This window comes from Colletes gigas, unplaced genomic scaffold (assembly GCF_013123115.1).
Source record: "Colletes gigas isolate AHSC1104 unplaced genomic scaffold, ASM1312311v1 Colletes_gigas_Sc00015, whole genome shotgun sequence".
In the NCBI taxonomy this organism is placed as follows: domain Eukaryota; kingdom Metazoa; phylum Arthropoda; class Insecta; order Hymenoptera; family Colletidae; genus Colletes; species Colletes gigas.
This window is the reverse complement of record NW_025106644.1, coordinates 922,043-945,887: the sequence shown is the minus strand read 5'-3', so window position 1 is coordinate 945,887 and position 23,845 is coordinate 922,043. Positions and strand designations below refer to the sequence as shown.

Here is a 23,845-nt window from a genome sequence, read left to right as displayed (position 1 = left end):
GAATCATTACAGATCGATGTTGTGACGTAACAGTTGACACACTAATAACTGTTTAAATTTTAACAGTTAATTATTTCATAAATAAATAACGTACTTTGGCAATTCAAGAAAAAAGTAACACTGTACAGATTTCTAACTTCAACGTAACTGTTTATAATTTTGTTGTAAACAGTTTCTTTATTTATAAATTACTTAAATGTGTTTTGGAAATTCACGAGCTTAATTATTTATAAGAAGTTTGTAAATAATTTATAGTATTACCTAATACATCATTTTAGAAATAGCGAAATTAATTGTTTGTTTGTAAAAAATTTGTAAACAATATATGCACCAGCAGAGCTGAGGCTAATGTAGGTTATGTTATTATTGTTTACGTTTTAAAAAGCAGAGATGATAAAGATCATTTGTTAAAGACGAAAATCTAAGTTTGTCATTGTTAACATCTAAAATATGTAAATATATGTATATATATAATGACACACCCAAAAAACATTCTAATCAAATTGCAAGTTACGATTGACAGAATTTTTTTCTGTACTTTCATTTAGTTTTTGTAGTTTAGGTTTAAATTTAAGTTCAAGTTAAGGACTGTCTTTGCAAAATTATAGGTAAATCTGAAGAGAAAAAGAAATCTCAACAATCGACAAGACGGAAGATTTGTCCATAGGCCTTAAAGAAACGTCAACATACATTTTATAAATTCGTAATTTTATATTTCTTCTTGTTGTAAAAATGATTAGGCCTACTAATAAATTAAAATGTTTTAACAATAACGTAGCATTCAGTCTTATGTTAAATTCAATGTTTTATGTTTTACAAACGTATACGAAAACTCCTGCAAACAGCGATAAACATATTAATGAAAGTAAATAGAGAAATCCGTTGTACTATTAAAGCAAACGAAGCGCATCAGGATTATTGCAAATCTTACATGGAGAAATCGTTGCTTTTTTCGATAATATGTTCAAATTCTGCAAAACTTAACGCACCGTCGTCATCTAAATCTGCTTCGTCTAATATACACTGTAAAACTTGTTGCATATCTGTTTCTGTTAATCTTTGAGAAGCAGTAAGTCTATCTACAACCTGTTTTAAATCTCCGATGCCAAGCATGTCGTCGCCGTCAAAATCTATATATAACATATCATTAGTTAATTGACGGATACAGTTTATAAATAAATTCAGTACGAAGTATTACCAAATATTCTGAAAGCATGTTCTGCCTTCACAGCTTTTGGTGCCGCGTTACTAAATACAGACATCATGTCCAAGAAATCTTCAAAAGTACAATCCCCATCTTGACTAGAACTGAAAACTTTGCAAATCCTATCTCCGAAAGGATTTACTCTCAATTCAGGATATTGTAAAATTTTTGACATCGAAAGTTTAGCGTTTCTATTGTGACCAACTTTTTCTGGAGCAAGAGCTTTAAATTTTTTATGCGCACTATCGTAAAAGAGAATTTAAAAACTATATATTAGCAATTTATACTGAAATGTTTTGTATCTTTAAAAGAATTTTTCTTTATCCAAATATTTATATAAAAGATATACGATTTACGTGCAATTAATGTAAAAATTATTTAAACATACTCACTGCAAAACTTCTTTTTTCGTAAAATACGTTAAATCCTACAACATGAAGCGATATTAAATAAGATTTATATTAAATACTTTATTACGATTGTAACGTGCCTGATAATCCTGCAGTTCATCTTCGGTAAATTGGCTTTTACCTATTCCCATTTTTATCCTTTAAATTAATTTATGATCTTAAAACTATTTCATGACATTATTATACATATTCTCTAAAAATACTAACTTTCTAGTACTCTAAGCAGCACGCTTACCCGGCTTACCGTTCTTCGAGTCGGCAAAGATCAATAAACTCACAGAATATCTATCATCTCGAGATAAATTTATGATGTCATCTGTTACAAACTTATACGCAATTATTTAAATTTTGTTCTGCCCGTTACACATAATCGATTATTCGTTAAATACGATGTAAATAAATTAAAGCGAAGATGGTACGCGATTAATTAAATGTTATCAACCATGAAACGAGTATCACCATAGTAAAGTACTACCATGTCTTCCTTCGTATCATTTTTTCCGACTAAACAATTCCTTTCAAGCCCTTAGTAAGGACTATCCTTACTTGACCCTGTCGTTTTAAGTTGCTTGCAAAATGAGTGGACTATTCGAATCAATTTAATCTAATATCGCTTTCATTTCTATTTATAATAATTTAAAACATTTTAAAAAAGACATTTTCATTTTTGAAAAATATATGTCGGATTTAAAGGGTCATAATGGGAGCTTGGGGAACAAGCAAATAATAAAATGAGACTGTAATAATGTCGACATAATTCATTGTTGGTACAATGTAAACAAAAGTATCGCTTATTTCTTAACGTAACGCGGAACAGTTACCAGGAGACTGGCAGGCAGTCACTGCGTCACTGGCCCATGCCGCCCACAAGCAGTGATGGACATTCGTGGGATTCCTTTCTGCGCATGCGTAAGCTGACGTCACAACTACCTGTCGTCCGCTACCATAGATGTATCTTAAGCGCAAGAGGAGTTGCATGTAAGGGGCCTGTTGGGAATTCCAACATTTTTATTTTTAAGTCGATTAAAACATACGAAATTAATTTGATTTAAATGTATTCAGTTACTATTGATAAAGTATATGTTTCCAATATATAATGTGATATATTTGATGTATTTGTGTAATAAATCGGTTGCACACGTAAATAAAACTAAATAAATAATGAATTGTTTTCCACTTTTTGTTGTACATTTACGCTGTTTTCCTTCATAAAAACTTGTCTCTTTCCCCGTAACTTTCTTAAATTTTGTTCCTTACTGGGGATCCAACGGTACCCTAAATTCTAGTTAAGTGTATACGGCAGTGATCATGCGCTCCAGTGCGCATGACCAAAATTCCCACGAATGTCCATCACTGCCCACAAGGCCGAAAACCAACCACCACTCCGGTTCACGTGCCCGTATCGCCCCACTCCTGGACTCTGTATAGCGCTGCTCGATCGCGCTTGCGCTTCATTGCGACCCCATGCGTTGAACACTACGGTACTCATGACCGATCTGAGGACTCGACATACAGGGTGTTCGGCCATCTCTGGGAAAAATTTTAATGGGGGATTCTAGAGGCCAAAATAAGTCGAAAATCAAGAATACCAATTTGTTGATTGAGGCTTCGTTAAAAAGTTATTAACGTTCAAAGTTGTGCCTGCAGATAGGCAACCTGCGTACAGCTGCCTGCGCGCGATAGTGGTTCTCACTCAGCATGAGAAACTCTGCTTACTGACGTATCAACAGTCTTACAGTTTTGTGAATGAGAATTACTATCATGCGCACGCAGCTATTCGCAGATTGCCGTTCAACAGGCGGAACTTTAAACGTTAATAACTTTTTAACGAAGTCTCGATCAACAAATTGGTATTCTTGATTTTCGTCTTATTTTGGCCCCTAGAATCTCCCATTAAAATTTTTCCCAAGGTTGACCGAACACCCTGTATACCACATTATTTTCGAATCAACGAAAAATTGTTCAAATTCAATTGTAAATTCTCGTAGAACACACACTAAAGATAATTACGGAAATGATTGATAGTTCAATTTTAAATAAGAAACGCGTCATTGAGAGGGAAATCTTTTCTAACAGATCTTCAGGTGATCTCACTTTTTCATTAAAAAAGAAAGTAATGGATCCAAGGTTAAGATACAATATTAAAGCCACTTATTCTTTTTATTAATTTACAATGTTAATACGTCTATGTATTACATCATAAAAATCATATTCAATTATTACATTATAAAATATACTAGAAATAATACAGTATTTGTTTTATTCACTTTCTTTGTGATTACTATATCATTAAATGTTTTATAATGATCTATAAACATCTGTCACCGTAGTTTTAGATACTATTTTTTTTACAAAATTTTATGTATCTTGCTAAAAAAATAACTAATAGCAAAACTAATATTCTTTTTCCTGGTGTATGGAGATTGTATATGTATGTATATATATAGAAGTGTTGGCACAGTATGCTCGTAATTAGAAGAATAGGTTTTGTTAAAAGTCTAATAAAATCAGTCAATTTTGCTAGCCACCTACTCTGTTATTATATTACATGGATCATATATTTCACACTTTGAAATAATATATAGATTTTTACAAACGGCTTTAGACTGTAGAAAAAGATTATTTAATATTTCTCATAAAATAATTGCCTTATAATGTTATAACAATCGATTATTATTCACAATCTTTGCTTCGTCATTCCAATTTCAATCTACAACATTATCTAATGCATTAATTACTATTAGTTAATGGTAACCGAGTAATAGTCTTTTAGTATCGGCTACTTTAGTAACATTTCGATAAATGTCCACAATTTGTGGATGCAATTGTCTTTACGTTTCAGGTACAACAAAATTAATTACAGTCTTCAATTAGAATATTTAAATAGGAATAGTATCTTGAATTTTGTATCTAATATTTATAATTTATATGGAAAACAAGCGTTTTCATAATTCTTCAATATGAGATTTTAATAATTTATGTAAAGACGTCACGCCTGGTTGCATAAAACTATCCGTAGAACCAGCTGCAGGAAATACATGATTTAATATAGCATAGTAATGACACCCAGCTGCTGCTGCAACGAATAGATGCCAAATTGCATGTGCACATGGTACGCGACCATCAGATTTAAAAAACACCAGTCCCAAAATGTAAATAAGTCCTCCCATTTTTAGTTCGGTGATATTGTAATAATTGTACTGTAAGCATTAACATACACATTTTTAACCCTTTCATGATTATTAATTTCACTGTAATTGCGCAAGGTACTATTTTAGAATTATTTATAATTATGTACTTACAACATTGATAATCGCAATGCTGGGACCAACTCCCATAAGTAAATAAATAATTATCTCTAACATTTTATATTTTTCGTGAAAAATTTGTTGATAAAGTATTCCCAATATTGCCATTATCCAAATAGCGTAACGCATTACGCAGAGTAATTCATCATCTGGGAAATGATCTATGTTTAACCAAGGAAAATAACTAGCAGCAATAAAAATGTAGATCATAGCACGATCAAAACGATGCAACGCATCTTTAAGTTGCCTGTAATATAACTCTACGTTAATGTTTCATTCCTTGTTATTACCATGCGAACGAAGAACAATGTTTCTATATAAGTACCTGTTATAATTATAGTAATGTACACTATGGAAAAAAGTTGATACCATGAAAACAAGGATCAAAGATGTACCATATACGTAAGCAGATACTAATTGTCTCCATGTTGTAGAACGATGAACAAGTTCTAAACCACCTATGATAGATGGTACGACCCAAATTCCATGAGTAGCCATATTTGCTACGTGTTCTATAGAAGTAGGCGTATATGCCTCCTTTGTACATGCTCGAGAATTCATCCATTTTATTCTGTAAAAATGTAACGCCTTTAACGATTCATCTCTCTCTCTAACAATTATTTCTGTTTATTGATGCAAAACAAATACAATACAATATACACTACAATATAATCTATTAATACTTAAACTACTGTATATATACATATTACATGTGTATTTATTACTAAATAAAGAAACACTGTTATACATAAAAACAAATGACTATTTCGGTAATCGAAACTAACCCTAGTGTAGTATAGTGGAGTCATTTTTATCCAAGTAATAACTTTGAACAATTTTTAACTATGGACTATAGAAATTCATAGTTTAGGTCGACATTCTCAGAACTAGACAAACTTATGTGTTAACGGTTGTTCGTTTACAAATGTTAATTTTTAAATAACCCTGCAAAGGTCTTTGATACTGTTAGTAACCTAAATATACAATTCTTATTTAAAAATTTTATACAGGGTGTTCGGCTACTCCCGGGAAAAAATTTTAATGGGCGATTCTAGAGGCAAAAATAAAACGAAAATCAAGAATACCAATTTGTTGATTGAGGCTTCGTTATAAAGTTATTAATGTTTAAAGTTGCGCCTGTGAGGCGGCAATCTGCGAACAGCTGCGTGCGCGGAACTTTAAACGTTAATGTGCGCAGGTTGCCTACCTACACGCGCAATTGTTAATAACTTTTTAACGAAGCCTCAATCAACAAATTGGTATTCTTAATTTTCGTCTTATTTTGACTTCTAGAATCTCCCATTAAAATTTTTCCCACGTGTGACCGAACTCTCTGTATTTTTAGTAAAACTCTTTGTAGTACAAATTATTGTTATTCTTTTATTTGGCTGGTCTATATGCATTATATGCAGAAAGCTGTTTTTCAAACACACAAGATAGGACATTAACTTTGTCCATTTAAGTTATACATGTGTATCTACTGTTGGTAACAACAAGAAAAATTAAGGTTACAAAATTGTATAGTTTTTAGACTACTGTCCTTATTTCTGTCCAGGAAATCAAAATTTTAAATTCGTTCTTAAATTAGCTTTTACCCGCGATTTCGCTCACCTATCTCGAATTTGGTAAAAGATTAAAAAGAAAACTATAGACAGGAGAATTGAATAGTACGTTAATGTTTATTTTTTTACGACTTAAATTTTTTCACCAATGAAGACGCATTTGTTTTTTTTTTTTTTTTTTTATTAAAAAGAAAAACATTTCAACTCTTTTGAAAGGATGTAAAGGAAAGTGATACGACACGGTAGATATTGTTTGCATTTAATGATCTTCTTGTTTTTTAATTTTATAATCCATAAACCAAAAACGTTTGTTCAAATCGGTTTTATTTTTTTCGGATTTTTCACAAAAGGCTGTATCTGATCTTTAGAAAGAAATATAATTGGGAGAAGGTGAAAAAGTATTGCGCTTTTGTATTTTCTTTACAAAAAAGTAATTAGTTAATTTAATCAATATTCCGACAGTTAGTTTTAGTGATTAGATTAGGTTTGGCTATATATTATATCGATACTATGTATATAAGTTAGGTTAGGTGAGTATATTATTGATATTGATTAAATTAAATCTTGTTATCCACCCGTTATATATGCTCGCCTGTCAGTTACAAATATCTCAACGACAATTATTGTTCAGATAAAAGTTATTCACAATCTCGTCCTGCATGCTGTAAATTAACACTAAAAAATCATCTGTACCACTCCACGAATACTATAGTTTCTTAAAATTTGTAATCTTGTAAATACGCATTACTTTTTCACCCACCCCCCCTTCTATATGTCTTTTCAATACTGAAACATAGCCTTTTTAAAAAGAAACCATAAGAAAATAAACTGATTTAGAGAAAAACCACTAAATAAACACCTCTTTGATTGGCCTAATACCTTAGCTAAATAAAACACAATATAAATCTCAATAACTTTTGAATCGAAACGTAACATCGATAACATTTCTTATCTATAACACGTAACTATGAAAGTCATTAATTCTTTGTTTAAAGATATATTATTAATTTATCAACGACAGCGAATGCTTAACATTGTGTTTAATTTTTATATAATATATTATTGTGAATCGACAATCCGTTACGTAACAAATTATATTTTTTCATTTTGAAATAGTAAACATAATTCTCCTGCCAAACTAATGATAGTTGATTAATATTTTTGACAGCAGTTTGTTAATAATAAATCATATTTCAACATTGTTTTCGTCATTCTTACTAGTTGTTATTATTTTTGGTAACTAAACTTTTCAATTTATAAAATATACAATCTGTGTATGTTATTGTATTACTATTTATATAAGCAGAGACAGGAGGATTTATAAGAATTACACAGTCTGAAGTGAAAGAGTTAATGAATTATACAAGCATTATGGTTCGTTAGCAAAACTACTGCTTTGGTATGAACACACACGACTACAAATTACAGCTTACTTATCTCTGCTTTTTTACAGTTTTTATTTCTTCTTGCTTACTCCCTCCCACTTATATTCTCTGTGTCTGTGTGTGCGTAATAAATCATTAATAGTATAGTATGAAATCGTATAATACCTACTTGTTAGTTTATGTTCGACGATAACATTCCATGTATTTTGAAATATTGTAAAGATTTGATTATTCGGTGTCTGTATAATTTGGACATTCTGTTTAATGACTTTATGCGTTTGTCCATTTTCAAGCAAGATAACGATGCGCTTCGTTTAAATACGTTGTATTAAAATACCCAATACATGCAAAATTTTAAATCTACTAGCATACAGAAATGAAATTTAAAAATATGTAATTCTTAAATTTATTGCATGACAAGTGTTTTGTGTTTGTTAAATTATGCAAGGAAATTAATTTTTTAAGGTTTCATACAGCTGTACAAAGGTAATATAACACAGAATAACATGCCAGATTAAAAACTGAAAATTTTATTTGTTAGAACACTTTACAAATAAAGTAAGAAATAAAATATAAATAACAATTTATAACTACATATATACATACCATGCAAAGATTAAATATTGTCAATCGATGTTTCGAAAAATATTACATGTTAATTTAAACAATCATTATTTTGATAATCGAGTATGTTGAGCAAGTTAATGTACAATAAAATATGAGCAGATTAATACTTGTTAATTACTAATAGCTGTCATATCTTACTCTTTGATGCGTTGAATCTGTAAAACGTTTTTTATTGGCGCCGCTATAAGTTGAAGACTAGAGGTATCCATGACGTTTTCGGAAACAAATGTTTCACCGCATTAAATGTCAATAGGTATTATCTATCGGTTTAAGCATCGAACTAAAATATTAATTAATATAGTTATTTTGAACAATATTTTACCTCGTGTTTTATACAATCAACTATTTCACATGGAACAGTAAATCGATACTAACAAGACTTCTACACAAATATATTTCATTCTACATAATTTACTTATTAATCTTTGACTCTTCCGAGCAGATCAGTGTACTCCCTGTGTATTAGAACGTGTCTGTTTTCCCCACCGTTCCGTTTGGGACTATAGCACATTCGTCGTTACTAGTATAGCCTTTGATGCACTCAATTCTGCGTGATCTGGCCACACTGCGTCCGACATCTGTTCCGAAATATTGTATAAGCGCGCGCGTGCGTATATTTGTATTTGGTACGTGCAAGAAGAGAGTGACAAAGAAAAGCAATAAAATCAAAGAGAAAAACAGATATAATAAGAAATTAAAAAGTGGCGAGTGTTCTTGCGTGCATCGGCTGTGCAATTTATGCAAAATCTTGCGCGTAACGTGGATGTATTTACGCAAGGATTAAAATACAGTATATCAGGACTAATGAACCTCGCAAATGAAACTAATGAACCTGAAAGTGATGTTTTCTTTGTTAACTTCAATCAGGATTATACGTAAGTGTCGCTCCATAGAGCACCAGATAATTGGGAATGTCGTCCTTTGTTTCCTAACCTTCTTTACGTTGTATTTCGTATATAACAAACTTTGATCCAAAAAATAGATCGTATACGAATGTTTTCTTTTTCGAATTATCCCTACGATTATCCCATTTTTGAATGATGCGTAATCCACTCGTATGTTTTTGTGTGTTTTAAAAATATTTTCGATATCTGCATCACTCGATTCGCTTATTACCGAGTAATTACGTATTAATGATGTATAATGATGATTGCAACGAATGTCAAGAAAGTTTTGCACGTGATATATTTTCCTTTCATCGTTAATTTTTCTACCATTTATTTAGATTTATAACCTTTATAAATGTTTGATGTTATTTTCAAACAACGGATTGTCATTTTTTTTGGCCATTTTATATAAAATATTCGTATTATAGATCATCGATCGAGAGGTAATTTTACGTCTTTTATGCGACTGATACGTTTATTGCAATTGTTAATATATTTACTTTCTTAATGTAGTCGTGTAAATGTGAACGAAAGTAGAATCTTTTGTCGTACACTGTGCGATAGATACCGTTGGCGTTATTAAATTTGGATGTGATTTGGTTGCAGATCTTTGGCAGTAGGGTCACAAGCTGGTTACAAACTTTACTCCTTGAACTCTGTTGACTATTTGCACATTATATATGAAAATGGTAATAAGTTTTATGGCTTACTTTTAAAAGTAAGAATGAAAAGTTTTTAAGCTAATAATTAACGATAAATACTTATTTATTTATAGCGTTAAAATTTAAAGATTTTGTAGTGTACAGTAGAGCTAGAAGTATATTTCATTTCCTATAGCATGTTCTATTATGTGCTTCGTTACAATGCGATTGTTTAATTATGCATGATTGTGTGAACTATAGATACCGAGGACATACGCATCATCGAACGACTGTTCAGCAGCAGCCTTGTGGCAATGGTTACCTTGTCGTCGCCTCGTAAACTCAGAGTCTGCCATTTTAGAAAAGGAACTGAAATTTGCTATTATAGTTACTCGAATACCATCTTGGCCGTGAAGCTCAATAGATCGGTAAGTTTATTCTAAATCTTTTAAATAAATATTATCCAACAGAATCGTACTAATTTTTATTTTCTTTTATCTTTGAACTATATTTTTAAAATTAAGTTACACAATACACTATTTTTGTTCAAGCTGTAAAAACAATGTTGATTCTAACGACGTATAAATATTTTAAAAAGTATGATTTAAATTTACCTGCATTTGTATAATTTATTTTTAATCGTATAATCTGAAATATAATTTTTAAATGTTATGTAAATTAACAAAAACATGGGTCGGATGGGATACGTTAAATCTCTACATAAACAAACTTCTCTTGTAGTAATAATTTTGTTAGATCGTGTAATTTACTTAAATCAATGATGACCATTTACAGAGATTAGTAGTATGCTTGCAAGAATCGTTATATATTCATAATATAAACACTATGAAGGTGCTACATACAATTCGAGAGACTCCGCCTAATTTAGCAGGTCTGTGTACGCTATCGATAGTTAGCCACGATTGTTATTTAGCCTATCCAGGCTCGAATACAATCGGAGAAGTTCAAATATTTGATGCGATTAATCTTGTAGGTATTAATAAATATCTAGAGTACGCCCTTTATGTATAAATACTTTCTGTACATTTATTTTTACTTTTAGCAAGCTAAAACTATGATTCCTGCTCACGATAGCCCATTAGCAGCACTCGCATTTAATCCTAATGGTACCAAAATAGCTACTGCTTCTGAGAAGGGTACTGTAATTAGAGTTTTTCAAGTAAGTTTTATTGCTCGTACGACACTAATTGTTTGTTCAGTTCTTAAATTTAGATGCATTGCTGAAGGTTCTTTATATCTCTGAAGGTTCATGATGGTACAAAACTATTTGAGTTTCGACGTGGAGTTAAACGATGCGTATCTATAAGCAGTCTTGCTTTTAGTATGGATTCAACGGATTCTATGTTTCTTTGTTGTTCGAGTAATACGGAAACGGTGCATATTTTCAAATTGGAGGAACCGAAGGAAGCGTATGTAAATTATTTTTCCTTTTTGTGCTCCCATTGTTGTTATATTTCAATTGTACCTTGTTGGTACAGACTACGACAAGCTACGGAAGAATCGCAAACTTGGATGGGATATTTAACGAAGGCTGTGTCCGCGTCTGCTAATTATTTACCATCGCAAGTAACCGACGTTTTTAACCAAGGACGTGCCTTTGCTAGTGTCCATTTACCGTTTCAAGGTTTAAAGAGTGTCTGTGCCATCACTGTGTAAGTTTCAATCAATTAATAATTACACATACGCGTATATAGAAATGTTTTCTAATATATATGCTACTGTCCAGTGTACAGAAAGTATTTAGGTTGTTGGTGGCTAGTGCGGATGGATATTTGTATGTTTATAATTTGGATACGACGGAAGGCGGAGATTGTACACTTCTAAAACAGCATAGGTTTGTACTTAAAAAATATCTCATTGAAAACTAGAAAAATAGAACACCTTAAATTAAGTCTATTTTGAATACGGTCTGGCAATATATAGTTATTTAACCAGAAAATAGATGATTGTTATTCACTATCGAAAAATGCAATACCATTATTAAAGTACAGTCTTATTTCTTGTATTATTGAGAATATTTTGGTTTATACTGATTGAAATATGCTTGCTGCTTAATTTCTATTCCTAGCTTACAAAATAGAATACTTTGTTTTTGATAAACGCAGATCAATTCTATTCCCACAGTATTTCGTTTATATTTAACATTTGTATCGTCCTTCCATGAGAAGAAGGTACTTACCAGCGTGTTTACATCCCCACTCTTGCTGCAGTCCGCTGATTGGCTGTCACCGTTCTCGACCAATAGCTGTGAGTCAGCGGACTACAACAGGAGTGGGGATGTAAACACGCTGTGCCTTCTTCTCGTGGAAGAATGGTACAGGATGGCCTAGTACAGGTAGCCCTCCTATAATAACATGGTTTCGCTATAACACGATTCATAAATTGCGAGAACCCTCCTACAACACGGCATTTTATTAGGTGTACAAATGAATAATCCAAATTATCTTAAGCAGTTATGAAACCAAGTTTTAAGTCAATAGATTTTCCCGCTCTTTTGCGGTCATATAGTGTTGACATATAGCTAGTTAAAACAAAAAGATAGATTAGCGAAAGGCCCAACATAACCTTCAAAAGTATTCAATTGAGTAGAGTCGAAAATGGCAACAGATAGGGTGCATATCCGACGCTGCATTCTTTACGAACTCCAACAAGGGAAAAATGCTGCAAGAACACGCGAATCGATTTGTTCCTTTCTCGGTGAAGGTGTTGTATCGTATGATGTATGCGAATTTTAGTTTAAGCGGTTTAAAAGCGGTGATTTGAGTCTAATCGACAAACAACGCCCTGGAGGCCCTAGGAAGTGCAACGACGATGATTTGTAACAACTGCTCGCTGAGAATGCGGCAGAAACGCAAAAAGAACTTACAGAACAATTAGGAGAAACCCAGCAAACGATTTCCAAGTGCCTACGTAAGATTGGAAAGATCCAGAAAGAAGGAAAATGGGTTCCGCATGAACTCACTGCAACCAACAAAAATCAACGAGTGGCAGCGTGTCTTTCTCTTCTCAATAAGCAGCGTCGAAAGTCTTTCTTGTGGAAAATCATTACGGGTGATGAGAAGTGGACATTCTATGACAATCCGAAATGCAGAAAGTCATGGGTTAATCCTGGCGAAGCATCAATATCGGTTGCAAATCCCAATCATTTCAGAAAGAAGGTTCTTCTCTGGGATACCAAGGGTGTGGTTTATTATGAGTTGTTGGAACCGGGTGAAACCGTTTCTGCAAACTGCTACCAACGTCAATTAATCTGCTTGAGTCAAGCATTGGAACGAAAACGTCCGTATACTGGCAAAGGAGAACGTCCCAGTGAAATTGTTGCATGACAACACCAGGCCACATATTGCTTCCCATACAAAAGACACCATAATGAGTCTTGGCTGGGACATCTTGCAGCACCCGACGTATTTACCAGACATTGCTCCATCTGATTATCATCTGTCCCAGTCGATGCAACACGCCTTATCCTATATGCACTTCCAATCAGTGGATGAGATCCGAATTCATCAGCTGCCTGAAAGATGGCTTAAAGTTATAGAAAGTAACGGCGAATACTTTGATCGAACAATTCAATTTACTTTCTTTTAAAATAAACATTGAATGTGGCTGAAAAAATTGGATTATTCATTTGTACACCTAATATAACACGGTTTCGCTCTAACACGATAAGAAATTTGCGAAAACCTTTGTACAGCATTGGATAACATGATTTTTGCTAAACATATTTAAAAACAAAATTACCTGAAATTAATGACGCGAAGGAATAATGAACTATAGTGGCTTCACATGAAAATGTATAAACAAATTTATTAAATTAAGGTTTCGTTAAATTAAAATATTTTTTTGTGTTGTACATATATTTATATTTTTCATAAACATTAAGTTGCTTATGTAGAATTAAACAAAAAATTTGTTTTTAATAAGTTTTCGGAACGTACCCCCCTCCCCATGTACTATCTTTGGGTCTCATATAACACTGTTTCGTGCAACACGGTATTTCCTAGGAACATATCTACCGTGTTATAGGAGGATTACCTGTAGTTGTAAAATTGGAAGTAGGAAAAAAAAATAGTGGAGTTTCTTGAAATTGTTATGAAGTAGACTGTTTCATAGGATCCTATTTGAGAGCACATGTTTCTAGTACTCGCTTTGCATATTAAAAAAATACTTACAGATAAATCGATGAACTGTTTTTATAGATTAGACGGAAAGCGCGACGATGTAGATTGTGCTAGCGTATCTACGGCAGAATCGGGATCTGGAGAAACTCCCGCAGCAACTGCTACAGAAATAGTACAAAATGCAGGTATGACAATATCATAAACATTTTAATGTATAAAATATACTGTAGGTTTTTAAAACTGAGCGAGTTGACGATAAAGATATATTCACAAAAAAAAATTGGTACATTAAAGTGCTTATATTAATATCAAAGTTTTGCTTGAATTTAGATTGTTTCCTTCAAATATACTGATAGATTTCCTATTTTAAAATGGAGTTATATTTAAAAGGGTTTATGCATTAAGTTTGACATTATCTTCTTCGTTTTGAGGTATGCTGCCTCCATACACACACGCACGCACGCACGTGCATAGACACACACCCACACGCACACGCAAACTTTGTTAATGGATACATATTTTCGTGTATATATAATGTAATTCGTATATTCGATTGTGTTAAAATTATCAACAGAAATTTGTACCATTTAAGAAATTGTAAATTTATAAAAGTAAGTGGATTTTACATTTCATTTTGAAAATACCAATTTCTGCACATTGTGGTACATGATGTTATACAGAATTTTGATAATTTAGTTACATAATAACTATAAATGTAGCTCTAATTTTATACATTACATATAACAAGTGTAATATAACATATTAAAATTAATTTATATTATCCTTGTATACATAAACATGAATATAAATGAGTACTAAGTAAAATCATAAATCGTTTTTTTCTTGCATTGGTACGGATAGTTCTCATTTTTCTGGGACATAACGTTTATCATAATCGTTCTAACGATAGCTTATCAATACTCATTACATCAATAGAAAATTACACAAAAAATGATTTGTACTCGTGAGGATAATCGAATTGACAATAAAATTTCTAATAGTTTTATGACATTAAATAAGTAATTTATTAAATAATCTTGTTCAGTGTTGCAATCGCTAACTATGAAACAAAAACAATTAACAATATTTTATAAATTTGCATGTAACGTAAAGAGTTTGTGGAATGTATTTGTCATTGTCGATAGTCTGTAAATATTGCATTAGAGTTATTTGTACTAATTGTATTGCATGAAAATTTTTATTTTGAATGTTAAATGAAGATCGATACGTACGTAACTGTGAATCAATAACAATATTATCTAAGAAAATTATCATTTGATAACGTAGCTCCACAATATACAAAAAACAAATAAACATAATTCACGTCGATAAACATATACGGTGTGCTTAAACGTTGTTTCAATTTAATTGTCAAAAAGTAGTAATGGATTTATTAGAGAAAATAGACGAGAAATAATCAACTAAATGTCTATAAATATTGGAATCGTAATTTTGTTAAATTAAACCTACGTTTAGAAAATGATTCAAAGGACAATGTTCCCCCACTGAGACAATAAAATTAACTTTGTTAAAAAATTGTTTAATACAAGTTTTACTATTACGCATTTATGAAAGTTATCATCGACTGTTGGTGAAACGAAAATCTTTAAATTTAAAAATAAAACTAGCCTGATTTATCTGGCCATTTGTATAGGTAAGCGAGCACGCGTATGTATCTGTGTGAGCATAAGGAAACCTTATTTTTAATATGCACTTTATATCCTCTTTTTCTTTGCTTCTAATCCCTCGCAATTAAATAGGCAATCTCTTCAGGGGCTAAAGGGGGGGCCCCCACAAAACTGATTTCACTTGATGTAATTGTTTTCTTTTTATCATCCATTTAAGCCTACATAAATAGCTACGCGGGTGTGTTATGCGGATGTTCGTCAAACTCCATATCAGGTACTGGTATATCCTCTATTCTGCCTTTTGTTTTTCTTTTTATTCTTATGCCCCATATATGCCCCATTCATAAAAACGTTCACTAATGAGGAGTTTTCTTTTATAAACGTTTGCTGTTAACACGCAATAAGGAAAGAATGACAGTAACATCGTGCGATGGTAGCTCCTACATGGTTTAGGCGATAAGTTCTTTTTATACATAACGATTTAGATCAATAATCAATTATATTTTGACGTAGTTACGCTTTCACAAATATTAAATAAAAAACTGATCGTAGAGTAACTTTTAAGGAAATGCTTGATATGCACACATGCATGTGAACGCTAAACACAATTTTTGTTTAAACTAAGAAACAAATGAAAATCACATCTAGAGTTGACATTTGCTCTTTCACATGAATTAATAAAAAAACAATGTTGCCATTGAATATTTATCTAAATACGATTGGACATTAAGAAATATAATACAAGATATTCCAAAACTTACGGTTTACTTAAGTTTATATACTTAATGTAATGTATACTTATTACTTAGTATAATGTATACTTATTACTTAGTATAATGTATACTTATTTTACTTAAGTTTATATACTTAAATAAATCAATAAATCCAAGTTGATACATATAAAAAATAAAAATAATATCAAAATACAAATGCAAAACGCATTATCTGAAAATTGTGAGTGTAACTTGAATTACCTGTATCGCAAGAAAAGCTTCGTATTAGAAAACAGTAAAAAGGGACATTTCTTTTTCTTATGTTCATAGTTTATTTGTATTTTGGAACATCTAATGTATTCAATTTCTATTACTATATTAAGAATTTTATGTTTATAATATTTCTTTTGAAACTGTATACAGGGTGTTCGGTCAACACTGGGAAAAATTTTAATAAGAGATCCTAGAGGCGAAAATAAGACGAAAATCGCGAATATCAATTTTTTTATTGAGGCGTCGTTAACACTAGAAAGACTGAAACTTAGTATATACCTATATTGCCCAAAAGCAGTCAAAATGACTGCATTGTGAAAGACTAACTAATGGGTAAAGAAATTTGTTTGAAATTAATTTTTAATATTATGTTATAATATTATGAATTTAGGGCGCAGAAATAAAATAAACAACTTGTTAGAACAAGTATCACTGCATAAAGATTCGAATAACAAGTACTACTTTAGCTTATTGAGAAACTGCAATTTATCAATAGGTCTGGGTTAGGGTCTGGATTAGATCTGAGTTAGATCTGAGTTAGGTCTGGGTTAGATCTGGGTTAGGTCTGGATTAGATCTGGATTAGGTCTGGGTTAGGTCTCATTTACACTGTTGTTGTATTTTGTAATTTCCAAGTGTATGATATCTGTTTGGTTTGGACTTGAAAGAATGTCGAGTGAGACTTGACGAAGGTGCTCCTGAGATCAAAATTGATGTCGAATCACACTCGACATAGGAGTGCAAAGGGTTAAGATAATTTGGATTATTAACTAATCCAGACCTAATCCAGACCTAAACCAGACCTAACCCAGATCTAATTCAGATCTAATTCAGATCTAATCCAGCCCTAACCCAGAGCTAACTCAGATCTAATCCAGACCTAACCCAGACCTAACTCAGATCTAACTCAGATCTAATCCAGACCTAACCCAGATCTAGGGTCTGGGTTATGTCTGGGTTATGTCTGGGTTAGGTCTCATTTACACTGTTGTTGTATTTTGTAATTTCCAAGTGTATGATTTGGTTTGGACTCGAAAAAATGTCGAATTGGACTTGACGAACAATGCTTTTAAATATTTTATTTGAAATTTACCTGTTAAAATAAGTGTTTTATTTACACTGTTGTTGTATTTTGTAATTTCCAAGTGTATGAAATCTGTTTGGTTTGGACTTGAAAGAATGTCGAGTGAGACTTGACGAAGGTGCTCCTGAGATCAAAATTGATGTCGAATCACACTCGACATAGGAGTGCAAAGGGTTTAGATAATTTGGATTATTAACTAATCCAGACCTAACCCAGACCTAACCCAGATCTAATTCAGATCTAATCCAGACCTAACCCAGAGCTAACTCAGATCTAATCCAGACCTAACACAGACCTAACTCAGATCTAACTCAGATCTAATCCAGACCTAACCCAGATCTAGGGTCTGGGTTATGTCTGGGTTATGTCTGGGTTAGGTCTGGGTTAGGTCTCATTTACACTGTTGTTGTATTTTGTAATTTCCAAGTGTATGATTTGGTTTGGACTCGAAAAAATGTCGAATTGGACATGACGAACAATGCTTTTAAGTATTTTATTTGAAATTTACCTGTTAAAATAAGTGTTTTATTTACACTGTTGTTGTATTTTGTAATTTCCAAGTGTATGAAATCTGTTTGGTTTGGACTTGAAAGAATGTCGAGTGAGACTTGACGAAGGTGCTCCTGAGATCAAAATTGATGTCGAATCACACTCGACATAGGAGTGCAAAGGGTTTAGATAATTTGGATTATTAACTAATCCAGACCTAACCCAGACCTAACCCAGATCTAATTCAGATCTAATCCAGACCTAACCCAGAGCTAACTCAGATCTAATCCAGACCTAACCCAGACCTAACTCAGATCTAACTCAGATCTAATCCAGACCTAACCCAGATCTAGGGTCTGGGTTATGTCTGGGTTATGTCTGGGTTAGGTCTGGGTTAGGTACGCCCAAATCGACAATTTATCATGTACTTGTATGTTATCATGTGTTGGTAATCGAAAAGAAATGAAAACTGTTATTTCAATACAGAGTCGAACTGGTCATATAAGAAATTTACTCAATTCAATAATAAGAGTCATTTGATTATTTAAAATTTCCCAAGCAGTCAAATTGACTGCTTTTGGGCGATATAGGTATAACACATATATATATATATATACCGGAAATAAAGGCGGGGGGAGGTAACTACAATTATTAATGAACGCATTTATATGTTGTGCAAAAAGTCACATAATTCTAAGAAATTGTGTCATTGTATACATAATTGTTTTTCTAATTGAAATTAAAAAGCAGTCAAAATGACTTCTTTGGGCAATCTAGTGTTAAAAAGTTATTAACAATTAAATTAAAAAATTTCAAATCGTTCTGGAAAAATTATTTTCGGTTGCGGGGGTCGATTACAATCATTTTTGGTGAATAGACATACCCTCGAAATTCTGCGCGTTTTCGAGAAAAAAAATTCAGTACCAGCGGAACTTTAAACGTTAATAACTTTTTTAACGAAGCCTCCATCAACAAATTGGTATTCTTGATTTTCGTATTATTTTCGCCCCTAGAATCCCCCATTAAAATTTTTCCCAGTGTTGACCGAACACCCTGTATAGCAACAATATAAAATGTTGAAGGAATAATATTTGTATTAATGAAAAAAGGTTTTTTTCGTACGTAGATATGCAGAAAATTGTATTATTAATAATTGTATAATAGTATTAAAATAGCAGTTAATTTTTGTACTGCTGTTGGTACTGATCAAGACAATATAACAACAAACTTAATTTTGAAATCTGAAAAAAAAAAACACATACACAGACACTCGCAGTATTTTCTATTAAGTTCAAGCTAATATAATATTAACAAAAACATGGTAAATAATTCCTTTATCAGTAGTAATAATATGGTAATGTTTTCGATAGTTGATTGTTTTCTTTTTTTAAATTGCTTATTTACATCTCATTGCGACATCGAATGTTGCAAAAATTAATCATTTATGCCTTTTTGTTATTAAACTTGTCTCGGTGCATTCATTAAAATTATTAACAATCATTAATTAATGTTCTCGGCGCATTATGAAGAAAAGCAATGATAATTGAGATATTTTTCTTTCGTCGCGCAAATAAGATAATCGGATGAAAGTTCAAAAAGAAAAGAGGATGTTCAAATGCTTTAATCACGTACGAAAAATATATCATGTATCATTGGACCCGAGATCCATACATCTTTATCGTTATATCCGCATCGAATGATTATTAATTTTAACAATTTTAACTGAAATGCCATAAATGAATTTATAGACTCAGAGAAACATCACGAGATGATAGCAGCGACCGAGAGTCCACCAACATTTTCGTGTCCGTTCCGTTTGAACGACGATGCTGAATTTCCACCTATTACACAAAACATGGATTGAGCGTATTAATTGATTAATGCATATCAGACAATTTAAGATGAAGATACCATTACAGACAACAGTGATCGAAATTAGTAGAGCATCGAGGTGTACAGCCCCAAACCTATAACTTTCATGGTCACGGTTGAGATTACGACAAAATTAATTTCCAACAAAAATACAGGAATAAGAACAACAGTCTATCGATGTATATTAGTTGTGTAATTAAATCAAAAATTACTGTACACTCGTATGAATTTATTCTGTTGTTACTTTAAAAGAGCTCTTGCGAACCTCTTGGTCATCATTCCATCAGGAAGAATGCAGTTGATTAAAAATAACATAGCAATCGAACGTAGTCAAAGCGGTTGTAAACTGCTTCGAAGGAAAAAAGTAAACGAGATGAAGTTAAAAGTAGAATGTGCTTAAAAATATTTAGCAGAAATGCTTTATATATATTTACAGAATATATACACCGTGCGCGCGCACGTCCAAGTATTTTTACTGTGCGTTAATAATAATTGCAATAAAATAGTACACAAAAATAATTTGCTCGTAGTAAATAATCAGGTACATTCTTATCGAAACGTTTTTAGCAGTTTTTTTTCCCCCTCGGATCGCTCTGTATTGTAATTATATTTTCATCTTCTGTATCGGGTAAATGAAAACTCTTCCTTTTCTAAAACATAAATGCCAACGATCGGAATGATTAAAAATTTTTGCATTGATTGTGAAGTATAAATAATATTGAAATTATATACTTATAGTTACCGATCTTTAAGAAACATTTCCATCTATATTCACAAAAATTAAGTATTTCAAGGTATTCGTGGTATCGTGTTTTCCCTATATACGAGGTGATTTCTTACATTGTGACAAATCCAATTATCGCCTATAGTTTGAAGGCGCGCTATACACTGCGTCTGCGTATATACTGTGTGGAACAAAATATAGGGACTTTTAAAAATTTTGTATACATAATTACAAATATAAAGTTTTTGAGATCAAAAGTATAGGAATTGTTTGAATTTACTTTTAAAACGCACCACGATCTTTTCTTTCTTCATCTTTACCCTATAAAAATTAAAAAATAATTAATCTATATCCAAGGTTTAAAGATACATATTATTTCAAAATCTTTTAGAAGAATGTGCAATTTTTATTTTGTGAATTTATTCTAATTAAGAAATTTTTTTTATAAAATGACAATCTCAATCCTACAGAATAATACAAACCAGATTTCATTAAAGGAATTATAGTAAAAACAAAAATGTATGCCCACTTCGACTGCCAAATAATTTTTTCATAAAAAAATTTAGCACGTCAAACTATTATATGGGCTTAACCCAACAATAAAATTACAATTTTGATTCTATAATAAATATCTGAACAAAAGATTATATTTTTCATTCAGATGGTTTCTAAATTTATTCTTAAACTTTAGAAATAATTATGTGTGCCCCTTTTTGATGTCATCCTGTATAAAAGGGAAAGAACCGATTTATGCGAATACAGGAAATGAGATAAATTTTTAAATATTTATTACACGCAAGACGTACGTCAATATTTTAAAAAAATGCAATAATTCGAATGTCATTTATGAAAATAAAAAATGACGCAGAAGATTGTATCACTTTTCTTTTTTTTAATTAGCATACTTCGTTACATACTTCGAAACGTATAATGGAGTATAATTATTACTTCTGTATAGTGTTGGGGTTTCGCGTACATTTTACTATTAATAACATAGATAATAATTGATCAGATTCCATCGTTACTAATTCTTTTTCAATATAATACTTGTTTACAAAAGGAACAACCATTACTCCAACAGATTTATCAATTTGACTCTCGCTTTGATAAATGAGCAAATTATTTCATTCGCATATAAATTTCTTTTCTATTATTGATTTTCAAACACGTAGCAGGTGCCAACCCACATTAAAATATATATACAATTTTATGTATTACATGTAATGGGATCTAATGCGTAGAGTTTTCTGGAATTACATTATAAATTGCATAGTTTACTTTGAATTCTGTTTTTATTATTTTCTGTTTGTTCTTGTATCTGTTAGTTTCTATTTTATCTCAAAGTACCTATTGTTTCGTGCATATTGTGTACCTCACTTGCTCTCTACATTTCTTCCGCACAATTTCTATCTTTATACTTATCAAATAATATATCTAATTTAAAAAAATGTTGCCTGTATTTCTTTTTATATTTCATTCGAACCATATTTGATGGTCTAAGAAAACGGTGATCGTAACAATTCTACTTTAATCTTGGATTTGTAACAGATGCGACAAGAATGCAGACAACATTATGCTATCTTTTATATATTAATTGAAAATATAAGATTTCTTTTCAAACAAGTATTTTAGTTTATATGGAGCGCGGTCATGAAACGTTTAAATATTGCAGATCCGTGTTGCGTCGTTCGATAATTTTATATTAACACGAGAAATTAATGTACAATAGAAGTAAAGAATAATATTTTTTATGCGTTGAAACTTTCGAACATTAACGTTATTGCGTACGATTATTTTTCATTAATGTACATAATTATAATAATGTTTAAAATAAAGGAAATGATACTTTTCATTTATATAAACAACGTTCAACTTTGCAAAATTATATGTATCATAACGATGATCGCTTAACGTAATAACTTATACAATAAAAGATATATTATGTGGTAATATTCTTTATTCATTTTACAGTTTGTATTCGATGTAATTTTTACTTTTATATTTTGTAGAGCTGCCATTGTAACAACATTGTGAGAACTAAATAAGATCGGAAAAGTTTTAAAAAGAATGGTACTTATTGTACCATTATTCCGCGAGAAGAAGTCACAGCGTGTTTACATCCCCACTCTTCCTGCAGTCCGCTGATTGGCTGTCACCGATCTTCCGTGACAGCCAATCAGCTGACCGTGTGTCAGCGGACCGCGACAGGAGTGGGGATGTAAACACGCTGCGCATTCTTCTCATGGAAGAATGGCAGTTGATACTAGTCGAGGCTTCTAGGCGGTGAAGTCGTATTTCTTAGAGAAAATTATTTTCACGTTTCCCTGGCATTGCAGCTACGCTTCGTATTCGTATTGATACAGATATCATTACGTCATTTGATTCTTAAACTCTTCAGGGACTTCTTTTTTTTTTTTTTTTTGGGGGGGTCTATTTATTATTAACTATAATTATAAAAAAAAAAACTAAACGTCCACATATGTGGCCAAGGGCGTGAAGAGGTCAATGAAGTTAGATGCAATGCTGATGAGACATTCGAACAATTTCCTCCATGATGATCATGACTTGCACCAGGAAGCCTAAACTAATATCGGTCACACCTCAAATATCTTAATATTTGTTATGGTTCAATATCAAAAAAAAAAATTTGTTAAATTAGGAAATGGAAATGAATATAAAATCACGTAACAAACACGTCAAACGAACTAATCTAAACTGTAAACATAGAAGATAATACTCTCTTTTTTGTTTTAATGTTCTTGTAAATACTTTCCCCGAGATATTTTCCTAGAATGTTCATATGTAACCGAGAATTTAGATTTTTACAGTTAGTAACATTGTATCTGAACGTTGCTACTTTAAGCAAAATTTGTATGCGTTATATAAATAAATCCATA

General features: G+C 31.7%; 4 protein-coding genes across 13 annotated transcripts in view; 2 read left to right on the top strand and 2 right to left on the bottom strand.

Annotated features, from left to right (window-relative positions):
* LOC122399871 (sorting nexin-14-like) overlaps window positions 1-12,479 on the top strand; it is a 32,139-nt gene extending 19,660 nt beyond the window's left edge. The window contains exon 10 of the mRNA XM_043400915.1: window positions 12,228-12,479. The gene's annotated coding sequence lies outside the window, so the exon portion shown is untranslated. The remainder of the gene's footprint in view (window positions 1-12,227) is intronic.
* On the bottom strand, window positions 718-2,111 carry LOC122399877 (calcium and integrin-binding protein 1-like). The gene is made up of 6 exons (XM_043400934.1): window positions 1,850-2,111; window positions 1,695-1,752; window positions 1,597-1,631; window positions 1,199-1,446; window positions 932-1,130; window positions 718-835 (listed from the first exon to the last, which is right to left on the bottom strand). The coding sequence occupies exons 2-6, from the start codon at window positions 1,743-1,745 to the stop codon at window positions 814-816; spliced, it is 555 nt and encodes a 184-aa protein (XP_043256869.1). The 5' UTR covers window positions 1,746-1,752; window positions 1,850-2,111; the 3' UTR covers window positions 718-813.
* On the bottom strand, window positions 3,941-9,049 carry LOC122399876 (monocyte to macrophage differentiation factor 2). 6 transcript variants are annotated; one of them, XM_043400927.1, is made up of 5 exons: window positions 8,872-9,049; window positions 8,635-8,776; window positions 5,248-5,493; window positions 4,917-5,169; window positions 3,941-4,814 (listed from the first exon to the last, which is right to left on the bottom strand). In XM_043400927.1, exons 2-5 carry the CDS (start codon window positions 8,703-8,705, stop codon window positions 4,560-4,562), a joined length of 825 nt encoding a protein of 274 aa, XP_043256862.1. In that variant the 5' UTR covers window positions 8,706-8,776; window positions 8,872-9,049; the 3' UTR covers window positions 3,941-4,559. The 6 variants fall into 6 exon arrangements, with proteins under 6 accessions (XP_043256862.1, XP_043256863.1, XP_043256868.1 ...); XM_043400928.1 differs by lacking the exon at window positions 8,872-9,049 and adding an exon at window positions 7,918-8,108 and having other exon boundaries at window positions 8,635-8,763; XM_043400933.1 differs by lacking the exon at window positions 8,872-9,049 and adding an exon at window positions 8,039-8,108 and having other exon boundaries at window positions 8,635-8,763.
* On the top strand, window positions 9,061-23,749 carry LOC122399875 (WD repeat domain phosphoinositide-interacting protein 2). 5 transcript variants are annotated; one of them, XM_043400924.1, is made up of 11 exons: window positions 9,061-9,371; window positions 9,990-10,072; window positions 10,286-10,452; window positions 10,820-11,014; window positions 11,088-11,204; window positions 11,291-11,454; window positions 11,524-11,697; window positions 11,772-11,879; window positions 14,245-14,351; window positions 16,012-16,068; window positions 20,101-23,749. In XM_043400924.1, exons 1-11 carry the CDS (start codon window positions 9,235-9,237, stop codon window positions 20,214-20,216), a joined length of 1,425 nt encoding a protein of 474 aa, XP_043256859.1. In that variant the 5' UTR covers window positions 9,061-9,234; the 3' UTR covers window positions 20,217-23,749. The 5 variants fall into 5 exon arrangements, with proteins under 5 accessions (XP_043256859.1, XP_043256861.1, XP_043256857.1 ...); XM_043400926.1 differs by lacking the exon at window positions 10,820-11,014; XM_043400922.1 differs by having other exon boundaries at window positions 11,291-11,697.
* The last annotated feature ends 96 nt before the right edge of the window (window positions 23,750-23,845 follow it).